This window comes from Furipterus horrens, unplaced genomic scaffold (genome assembly GCF_987537825.1).
Source record: "Furipterus horrens unplaced genomic scaffold, mFurHor1.1.pri manual_scaffold_2, whole genome shotgun sequence".
Taxonomy (NCBI): Eukaryota; Metazoa; Chordata; class Mammalia; order Chiroptera; family Furipteridae; genus Furipterus; species Furipterus horrens.
In genome coordinates this window covers 146,243,720-146,255,838 of record NW_028327172.1, presented here as the reverse complement: position 1 = coordinate 146,255,838, position 12,119 = coordinate 146,243,720, and the positions used below count along the sequence as shown (strand labels likewise).

General features: G+C 34.4%; 1 protein-coding gene across 1 annotated transcript in view; it reads right to left on the bottom strand.

Annotated features, from left to right (window-relative positions):
- Window positions 1-12,119, bottom strand: part of PLXDC2 (plexin domain containing 2) — a 420,883-nt gene that overhangs the window by 44,888 nt on the left and 363,876 nt on the right. The window contains exon 12 of the mRNA XM_090266575.1: window positions 10,836-10,874. Within this exon, the coding sequence (XP_090122701.1) occupies window positions 10,836-10,874 (39 nt within the window). The remainder of the gene's footprint in view (window positions 1-10,835; window positions 10,875-12,119) is intronic.

Here is a 12,119-nt window from a genome sequence, read left to right as displayed (position 1 = left end):
GCTGCCTGCCCAGCACTCGCCCCCTTTTCAGGCACTTCTCCTACTTCTGTATAGGAATGGCGCCTCTCTAGCTGTTGCCCTGGCTGTCGTTCCCAGAATGGGTGGGTCTGCGGATGTTCTAGGACCATGGGTGCCCTTTAAACAAGCAGACTCTGCTGAGAAACTGGCAGTTACTGCCTCCACCCCAACCCCTACTGGTCTGCATAGTCAGAAGCAATGAGTCAATGGAACTGTGAGCTGCAAGGTCCGGTGAGGAGCTGGGAACACTTCCCAGGTGTCCCTCCTGACTTTTTAAAATGTGTGACTGTGCTTCCCACTGGCATGCCATTGCCACTGCCACTGTCACCACCATATCGTGTCCTCTCCACCCTGGCTCCACCCCTCCTACATGTCTGGATGAGTATTCCTTCTTTATATCTTTGTTTTCTGGACTTGCATGCAGTTTGATTTTCTGGAACTTCTGGTTGTTTCTAGTTTTGAGGTGGTTGTATTCCTTCTTAGTTGTGGAGGGAGATGCAGCATGTCTGTCTATGCCTCCATCTTGGCCGGAAGTCCAATTTATCAATTTTTGACTAGTCTTTTTAGGGGCTAATACAGTTATTGAATTTTTCAGAAAACCAACTTTTGACTGCTAATATTCTCTATTGTTTGTCTATTTTCCATTTCATTTTTTGTACTCATTTCCTTTCTTGTACTTATTTTGGGCTTACTTGCTCATTTTCTTAAACTTCTTAAATTAAAGGCTGGGACCCTTAATTTTAGGTCTTCTTTTTTCTCATATAAGCGTCAAGAACTATACATTTCTATTTAAGTACTTTATAGCTGCTTCCCGCAAATTTTGGTATGCTGTATCCATTATCATTCAGCTGCAATATTTACCGGTGTTATTTAGAAGTGGTTTTAATTTTCACAAATTTAGAATTTTTCTAGATATATTGTTACTGATATTGTTTGATTTTTCTGTAGACAGAAAATACAGTCTATAAAACTTCAATATTTAGAAATTTAAGGTGTCTTTAAGGTTCAACATACGGTCTATCTTGGTGACAATTTAATGTATATTTGAAAAACATTCTATATTCTATAGTTGTTAGAAACAGTGCTCTATAAATATCAACCAGAACAAGGTGTTTGCTTAAATCTATATATTTCCTAATTTTTAATATTTTGGTCTATTTTTTAAATATTGTAATGTCTTCCTGGTGAATTGATCCTGTTATCATATCAATACTTTCTTCTTTACCTATGTTAATGCTCCCTGTCCTTAAATCCATAGCCACTGTATGGTTAGGTATTCATATATTTTTGGATCATTTTACCTTAAGGCATTTCACGTCATTATGTCTTTACTATTCATGTTCACTTCTTATACACAGTATGTAACTGGATCTTTCTTTTTAAAAAGTCAGCTTGATAATCTATGCTTTTAATTGGAGTGTTTATTCTTTTTAGAGTTAATATAATTATTGATATGGCTGTATTTGGATCAGCCATTATGCTGTTTTCTTTGTGTCCATCCATGATGTGGCCTATTTTTACTCCACTCTTGCTTCTTTAGGTTAAACAAATATTTCTTAGAATTCCATTTAAATTTAGCTCTACATTTTTGTATTTTTTCTTTAATGGTTGCTGAGCATGATGCTACTGTGTTAGAATCACTTATGGTTAAAATTTTATCCAAAAAACTGTTAACTCATTATTACAACTGAAGTAATATTTTGTCACAGTAGCTCAAAGTACTGTTATAAATTAGTGTTAAATAATTGACCCCTGTCCTTCCTACTCAAGATACATTTTAAATATTACATAGTATTATTTGAGGACTGCAAAATAAAACTAAGGCAAACATTAGTCTAAATGGAACAGCAAGCCATTGAAAACCTAGCTGTTGAAAAAAGATTCAAGTAAATTTACCATCCAAAGGGTCAAACTACTCTTTAAAGCTTTATGCCTTTTTAAAAATAGCATCTATTTTCTTTCTATCAACATTTCCTCACCCCCCACCCCCCCTTAAACTGGATTGGCATATTTCATGAATAATTAGTACTGGCAATTCAAGCACAAATGAAAAAGGTTTGTGTTGACCTTGAGGGTGGTCACCAAGGTCAGTGGGCTCCAAATACACTTTGGCATGCCCATTAGACACTAAGGAGAGGATTTATCTTTCGCTCCCCAAGGAAATGTTTTATGGGTTATCTCAACTCCTAGACACCATACTCTGATCTCTCCTGCTCATTTTTACCATATTGCTTTGCCCCCTGTTATACTGAGAAAAAAACAAGCTCATATAAAACCCACTAGGCTTCTCCCTCCCACCTCTCATCCATGCTGACTACCCAGCAATGCTTGTCCATACATCACTTCACTCTCAGCCATCTTTTAACTCCTTTCTTATTTATATGTTCTTTCTCCTCAACACTTATAACATGTAATTTATGCTCCTAAAATAAAACAACACCAACAACAGAAATCTCTACTTTCCTTTTCACCGGCTTCTTGAAAAAGCAGTTTTTCCTTGTTGACTTCAATTTCAGTATTGCCCAGAGACTTCCCAAATTCTCTCTGGGAATTGTGCAACTGGACTATAGAATTGTTTAGTCGAGGTCAACCAATGTTAACATATTACCTAATCTAATGGCCCCTTTTCAGTTTTTTTTCTTTTCTTTTAATCCCCTTGACCTCTCTAAGGCATTGATATTTTTCACTACTTCCTCCTTTAGATTTTATTCTAATAAATTCAAAAAAAAAAAAAGGAAAAAAATGTTTCTTGAATAAATCAAATTAAGTCAATGTCAAAGTTAATCTAATTTTCTAGTAACTTACACCTTATTTTAGTAACACAAAGCAATTACCCTTGGTCACTAGACATTTCATATTTTAAAAATACGTAATAACAACTTTATATATGTTTACAACCCAGGGAAGGTGTTAAGGCATTTTGGGTAACACAAACACTGCTCATGGGGTTCCTGATAAATCTCAGGTTCCAAAATTTCATGTTGTATGGAAGTTTCCTTCCTTTAGCAGGAGATTCCCAAGCTCAGGTTCTGACAAGAAGAGGGTAGACAGAAAATTATATGTGACATGAGCACAGAAAGGAAAGAAGGTATTGATGAGGCAGAGAAATATAGTAAAATATTTGCTGATGGCAAATTAAAAGTGTATTTATAGTTACCCTTGGAAGCCATGTATTTCTTGAGAGCCTCTGCTCTATTATTTTGTTCTATGTTCTATCAGCAGCGTAAACTCTATAAATCAACACGAAGGGAAAATATTATATCCCAATGTAATTTTTCTTCACCCTTTCCTATGCTGGATAATAATATTTGAAACTACTACATTGAACAATAAAATTGCAATTTTTTCAGGTCAAAAAATTGATAAAAAAGAAAAGAATGAGCAATTTCACATGTTTCAACAAAATACAGAAAATAATTTAACTGGCTTTACTAAAATAAATAATTGCGATAGCTAAAATGTACTAATTTTCACATACATATTAAAATGAGTCACAAGATATAACAGACATTATGCTTTTGGGGCCCCTGCCTCTGCTGAGCAAGCCCCATTCTTTACAGGTAGACAGAACTAATTTCTTATTGTCGCCAATTCAATTTTGTTTTAGGCGAGTCATGAGGCATAGGTAAAGGCCAATGAATGGGTGGACTCAGAGTAAGAGATGTCATTCTTATTTTAGAGACTCTGGCAGAAAGAAATCAAGAGTTCATTTAATTCTTGATACTCAAAGTGTGGTCTGTGACCTGCTGCTGTCTGCATTATCTGAGCGCTGGTTAGAAATGCAGTGCAAAGGGTTGGGCTCCACCCTGGAACTACTACAGCAGAAAATGCATTTTAACAAGACTCCCTCTTCTGCCAGGGAGCCTGATGCTCACACTGTATCTGAAGCATTGCATCAGATCATTTGCTCACAACTCAACTTTCCATGGGAATCACTTGGGGGTTTAAAAATACCAATGCCCAGATCCCAGCTCCAGAGTTCAGTTTTAATGGTCTGGAGAATAGTCCGAGCACTGGGGGTTTTATAAGCTGGAATAATAAAATTAGATGAGAATAATTAGATGATTCCCATCTATAAGAAAAGTTGAGAACCTCCTCTCTGAATAAAATTTTAGGAGACAAATCCCTAATCCTCAGGGATATTCAAAATAACATTCTGAAGTATAAGAAATGTTCACTATTATAGCCTATACATACTTAGAACAGAGGTAGAGCCATCATGAAAAGTAGCCAAACAAAGCAAAAAATAAAACCAAATGCCAAGTTGGTTTACAGTTTTAGAAATGGTAAGCGATAGGTATTCAAAAGCCTGTCAAAATGAAATAACAGTTCCCTTTGCTTACAAGACACTGATCTGCACAAAAAAGTAGATTAAAAAAATAGCAAAGGAGGGCAGGGGAAAGAAATGAAAGATATGTTACTTTGATGATTTATGTATTAAAGTAAAAAGTAGCTTGACTAAATGATAAGTGAAATGCTAGACACATGATCTGTCACTACAGACTAGGTAATAAAACTAAAACCTTAGGAGTATTCCAAGGGAAAAAGTGAGAAAATGTTCTTACATTTTGCTCTTTGGATAAAAAGTATTATGATACGTTCAGAAATAAGAAACTACACAGAAAAGAAAAATTAGACCAGCCATCCCACAGTACTTCATTCAAAGTGTATCTGTAGTAGCTGTTTGAAGTCACTTTGCAGGTTTACACCTCAGAATTAACTTAATCATGTTCTACAAGCTGCTTAAAGTAGCTATTTCAGCATCTCTTTGATGGAGACTCCACATTATTATCTTTTTGTTTATTGATTTTTAAAAAGAGTGGAAGAGAGAGGCAGAAAAAGAAAAACATTGATATGAGAGAGAAACATTGATCGATCGCCTCCTGTGCAGGACCTGAGCAGGGACTAGGGATCAAACCCAACAACCTAGGTATGGGCCCTGACCAGGAATAGAAACCCACAACCTTGTGCTGCACAGACGATGCTCCAAACAACTAAGCCAATGGGCCAGGGCTGGAAACACCACATTCTGACTAAAGAATACAGCCTTTCAGAATCCAGGTTAGTAAAATTCCTAGAAATAAGAAGAAATGACAAATACAGCACAACCTGCATAATACACCTGCCTGGAATGCTGATATTATTTAAATACTATTAGCAATGAAAAACTTATGGTCAAATTAAAAAAACAAAAATACAACAAAAACCTTAACTTCATCAAAGGGAAGAAGCTTTAGAAGAACCAAGAGAGAATGCAGTTTTTGGTACTTGGATAAATATTAGCCAACAAAAGTAATAAAATCAAATCATTGAATTCTAGCCCTTTAAATCATTTTAATACTTGCAGTATAGCAGAATGGCACAATTCAATTTGCTAAATTGAGTTGTATCTGGCTGAAGATTTTACTTTTCAATTAAAAGATCTTGCCATTGATTTAGCTTTCAACCCTCTTCAGTCCTGGATATAATTTTGTGCACTTTGCACCTTGAAGACATCTACATTTCTATTAAGGTGATGAATGCCATTTGAAAGCAATCTAATCAAATGCCAAAACAATGCATTTAATAACTGTACCTGCTAAAATATATAGCTAGGTAATTCCTTAAAAATGAAACTCCTCTAATAAGGTTTTGTCCAGATTTGAAAATCTAAAGATGTGGTTTTTATTTTTTTAACTTAAAAAAAAAATTACCGCTGACCTTCAATATGATATTAGTTTCAAGTGTACAGCACAGCTGTTAGACATTTATATAACAAGATGTGGTGTTAAATGCTTATAACCATTATCTACATTTATATAACAAGAAGATGTGGTTTTAAATGCTTATAACAATTATATATTAGTCTGTCCAAAAAAGTCCAGCCATTGCTAATATAACAAGAATGGTTTGTGTGACATCAATGTAACTTGGCAGCCAAGGACAGTGGACTGGAATGCACATGTGTGAACAATGACAACTTCACTGTACTAGTGAGTGGGGGTAATAGACTGTGTGGCCGTAGCATTCAAAATGACTGAATAGAGCAACAAATTTGCATCAGATTTTGCGTTAACCTTGAACATTCCTACATGGAAACTATTTGGATGATTCAGAAGGCCACGGCTATGGACAACTGGTGATTGGCAACTTCATTATGACAATGTATCCACTCAAGCATCACATCTCCTGCAGAGTTTTTTTGCAAAACATCAAATCACCCAGGTGACTCAGCATCCTCTACGACCCAGATTTGGTGCCCTGCAACTTCTGGCTTTTCCCAAAACTAAAACCACCTTTGAGGGAAAAGATTTCAGACTATCGATGAGATTCAGGAAAATACAATAGGGTGGCTGATGATAATTGGGAGAACTGTGTGAGGTCCCAAGGTACCTACTTTGAAGGGGACTGAGGCATCATTTTCTTATGTACAATATTTCTTGTATTTTGTGTATTTTTAAATAAAGGTCTCTATTTTTCATATTACATGATGGCATACTGTCTGGAGAGACTTTGTATATATTCAAAGAATACATTCTAGTAACCCTTAATGGTGAATTAAAATGGAGTTTCTGGAGAATCTAAGTAGGCTGAAAGAACTTTAAATAATGCTTTGAATATAAACTATGGAGCAGCCCTGTAGTTTGGAGACAACATGCCGGGGATACAGAACACTACTCAGTTACACAGGATAATCAATGCACTGCGATTTTCACAGAAAGGACAGAATGGAAACTAATGCATAACTATATGTGAAAGGGAAATTTCATTTTCAAGCACTTAGAAGTATAATCAGTTGTTATCAAAAAGGAAAAAGACTATAATAAGTGTACGTAAAACACCTTATAGTGGCATTTCCCACATGAAATTTACTGTAAGAGACCTGAACTGCAAGGGAGGAGCAATACTGTGAGGCTGTTAAGGACCGGAAACCTGCACCAAGGCTACATAGATTTCACACCACAGCTCTGCCACACACTAGCCAGGTAACCCACTCTTTCTGTACCTTCATTTCCTCAGTTATAAAATGAAAATAAAAATAGGACCAATTCACGGGGGTATCATGTGAATTAAGTGAGCTAATATATGTACAGCATTTAGAATGGCGCCTGGAACATAGTCAACACTCAATAAATATTCCTTGTCCCTCTTTTTTCCCCTCCTCTATTTCCTCCTCCTTCTCTTTCTCTTCTGTTTTTCACATAAATAAGGGACAGGGATAATATTTGATTAGACTTATGTATTGCTGTAAACAATATTATAAATATGCAACTTAAAAATATTTCAGTTGGAGGTATTATGTTATATCTAGATTGGCTCTTCTGAGTTCTTGTATTCTGCCACTTACAACCGTTAATTAATGCTATATCTTACTAAGGGGGCTGTACTCATTAGATACCATTTTTTTGTTTATATTTTTTCATGTTATTTCCTTCAAATTATCTACAGCGCTTAGAATTTCCACTGAACCCTGAAGACTAATAAACTTTTCCATCAAAGAGCCTGAAACTGCCAGAGGCTCTACCTAGAGTGAATCCAAAGGCAGCAGGAAACTCAGGCACAGCAGAAGATTCATTGTGAGCCATGATTGAGCCTGCGGTAGCTCATTCAGGCTCCTGTCAATGAGAAACTCTGTGTTGTGCTTTTGGTGTCCAGCTGCTCAGAAGTATTTTATGTTTTGATATCAAAGATGAAGGAAAATCTCTGGGAAGGTGAATGTATAATCATGTTAGCTGTAGATTCCACTAAGAAAATCAACTACTTTAATCCATAGGAAGTCCCAGAAAGACTCAGAGTCAAGGTATTCCAATATCAAATGGTAGATGTGTATAGACAGTCATCGGTTTCTAGCTACCTAGTGACTACTTTGAAAAATGTCCTTTTCCCAGAAAAGTACAGACCTCTAAATTAAAATGCTTTTAAGAACAGTCAATTAAATCAAAATATAATATGTGCTAAACTTCTTTGCAATAATAAATAGCACTTTACGAAAATTCATTAGCTTCCATTTAAAAAATTCTCAATAAATGTGAGAAAACATTTAAATTAGGCATCCTTTCATTATTAGTTCAATTTTGCAAAATATTAAGCTAGAGGGTATTTAATTAACTAATGAAGTTAGATTTAGACTGGTAGCACTTCCTGTATCTCCATATTCCATAAAATAAAAAGAAATGGGAATTCACTGATCATCTTGTAAAGACCCACACCAGAGTTTCTGTGCAGAGGACCCAGGCTCCAGCTGTGGCCACCACATAATTTTGTACAAGGAAAATAAAGTGAATTAAGCCTGTTAATAAAAAGAAAATAAAATAAAATAAAAAGAAATGATAGCATGCTATCCTGAGGAAGTTGCTATAAAATGTAATGTGTGATTTTCCCTAAATACTCTTTTGAAGGAACATTTATGTTAATACTGATCAGGCTGGTCTGCTCTAACTGTACTTGTAGGAAAAGTACTTTATAAACAGCCCTAGAGATGAAGAGTGTTCTCTTGTGTAGACATATTTGAACTCTTATTGTGCTATTTTAAAATTCTGATGGATACTCACTGCATATCAATGATCTAACTATCATCTGAAAATTCAACAGTCAGCTTTTCTAGTATAAAACAAAAGAGAAAAGTCCTCCATTTAAATCTTGGTATTTATTTCTCAGCATCATAAGGTAGTTTTAATGCACTGAATTAAAATCTCTAGTTTTATGATTCCTTGCTGCATTAAACAAAACTATTCCTTGGAATAATTGGGAATTTTCTAAAAACCTATTTCCCAATGTGTACTCTACAAAACACTGTCTATGAGACAATACTTATAAAAAGATTTTATGACCAAATAAGAAATGTTAGCTACTCCATCTTTACTGCTATCTCACAGTTTACCTAGAACACATGCAGTCTGAAAGCAAGAAGTTTGTCTAAGCTTTGTTCCCTGTCTTAGCTCCAAGCCTGTAACAATGCCTTGCCATTAACAAGCGTTCAGTGGGAATACAGGAATGAATAAACAAGTGAACATTAAAAGCTCTGAACAGTTCTCCACTCAATAAACTTTCATTTTTCTCTCACCCACAGTATCTCACACCTATTTAATCACAGGAATCTTTTATTTATTCTGGTAGCACTATAGCCTATTTTATTAAAAACAAAATAGAAGAGAGCAGAGAATAATATAACAAGCATGCATGTCACCACTGCCCATATTAAGATTAAATGTTACAAATACAACAGAAGTCTCTTGGGAACCCTCTCTCACATAGTCATCTCATGGTACACCTCTCCCTCAAATGAGATAACCCCAGCATTAGGACTTACACTCACATGAGATGTACAATTTCCTGCTTTGAGAAACCTTGAGCTGGGCGAATGCTAAAGTCTGTTTAAACACTAAGCTTTTAATTTATTTTGAGATAGTATACATTTTGCAAGCAGTCATCTGCAAAGCTATCCATTTACTGCATTAATACAATAATAATAAGTAAGAAATATGTCGGCCTCTGAACCAAGTGTCCCTGGTTCAATTCCCAGTCAGGGCACATGACTAGGTCCCCAGTTGGGGGCGCAAGTGAGAGGCAACCACACAGTGATGTTTCTCTCCCTCTCTTTCTCCTTTCCCTTCTCTCTAAAAATAACTAAACAAACAAATAAATAAAAATAAATTATTAAAAAAATAAGTAAGAAATAAATGAAATAGCACCATGATACAGAAGCAAGACAATGGACAACTGATGTAATAATGATGAATATAAAGAGGCTAAGCAGCTTCTTTTGCAAATAAACTCATATAAAATCTAAAGATGGGTATATAAATGTGTATGTGTATCTGTATGTGTATGTACACAGTGACCTAAGAAAACATAAAATATGTTACTTAACCTAGCCTGAGTAATTTAGAAACTATTCTGTACAATTGCAGAGAAAATTAACCTAACAATTTTGACATACTCACAAAATCACCTGGGGCTGAATAAGTAAACTGTGGTTCATCAAATGTCATAGTATACCCACATTTACATAATAGATGTCACTAAGAAAAGGAGGAGACCCTCTTCCTGAGTTGAATAAACAGTTACTAATTAAAAAACTCTCTTTTAACAAGACCCAGCATACTAGAATAGAGAAGCACCATGAGCTAATATAGCTTAATAGGAAAAGAACTATTTTAAAAATTTTTAGTCAATATTTTTCACAGCCTAGTTTTGGTAAAACCTTTCTTCCTCAAATATTCCAGTATTATTATAGATACACTATTTCTAAACTGTCTTAGAAACACTCTAACTAAATGTTCTGCATACATAATTTTTGTCCCTTGCTTCATATAAAAGATAAAAAAGGCTTAACATAATACATTCCCATATTGCTCTATTTCTTAATTTTATTTATGAAGGATATTAAATAGTCAACTTAGTGAAAGAAAAAGAAAACAGTTGACCCCAATACTTGCTCTGCATATAAAATCACATATACAATTAAATGAAGACCTAGAGCAACAAAGAATACAAAGATTTTTGGAGCGTATTAGCCCTAATCCACTCAGAGTTAATCCTAGTCGTTATGCCAATACTCCATACATCAAAATAACAAAGCGCAGCATATAAAATTTCCATTGGTCATTGGTGTCATGTAGTTTTTATAGGTAAATACATGGGTTAGGAATTCCCTCCACTCTTGAAACCATTTCACTTTTCAGGCCAACCCACTGAATTCTTCTCATGTTAAATACCAACAGAAAGTGAAATGTAACCTCACTCTACCTAGAAGCTCAAGTCCTTTCTCACATTTAAATGAATGAAATGGATTAGTATCTAAAAATATTTTTAAAAGAAAAAGCGTCAATTCCTACCTCCATTATCTTTTAGATGTAGTGCTATCTTGGTATCATCTGAAAGAGAAATTCAAAGTTATTACACCAGAAAAAAATTTTAAAGTGTATAAATTCATGAGCAGTAATTGTCTACTAATGCCTTAATGATAACATGAATAGATTTTAATATTTTAGTGAATAAATTTCTAGTTCAATGAGAGCAATCCTAGCTTATATGATGTAGTACTAAAATTTCTTTGTGAGATTTTAAGATCGAGACTTCAGTAAGTGTTATATGAGTCTTAAGATCTGTGAGAAAAGAACACTGTTATAATTATAAGTTAAGATATATTAATTTTTAATTTCTAAAATGAGTTATTATAATTAGACTCTATAGTATAACCTTTATTAAAAATTAATATTATGGCTTTTATTTAAAAATTAAGATTAAGAAAAGGCCAAGTTAATTGGAATAGTAAAGATCAGTCAATATTTACAAATTTAAGTTAAAAGTTAATTGCTTATTCATTGGTAATGAACATATCCAATATCACATTAAAAATCTTGTCTTTAATGAATAAAATGTAGGACATGATTTTTTTATTTCAATTCTTCTATTTCATTCTAAAGGGTAGGATTCAAATTGTAGGAATATTTCACAGGGTAGGACTCAAACTGCAAAAATATTTCCACAGGCTATATAACCACCCAAATCATATGGATTGATATATAATATTGGCTTTAATTATTTAAATACAGTGTATTTAGCAGCTATTCTCCACCTCCCTTTATTTCAGCTAACTTTTAATATCCAAGTAAATTTCAATGAAAATAAAAGGTTTCAAGCTTAATTTCTTATTCAAATGAAAGCAAGAGTTACTATAGAAAAGAAGTGAGGTCACTTTCCCCCCTCAAAGCTTATTCTTGGCCAACTAGTCTCACACTTTTCTTTAGTGATATCATTCAGACTAGATGGTTAACAAACTTTTCTTAACATATCTCTTCCCTCAAGGAGTTGCGTCCATGCATTAATGGTCTAGTATATTTTCCTTCTCTGGAAGAGAAAATGTTTCCAAGGACAATTACTGTGACGTATACAGTACCCTTCTATAGGTTATCGACCAGTATATACTTTTGATTGTATTCAGGCAAGTATTAGATGTGCAATATCTACTGTTTAGAATCCAACATCAATGGTCATTTTAAATGAATTTTGCCTTTCTATCCTGTGAATAAAATGTTGAATTAAGTTACTGTAAAGTTTAGCAATATGAAAGGAAGTCTTTATTTCTTTTCTAGGGAGGGCAAGTAGCCACTACTGAA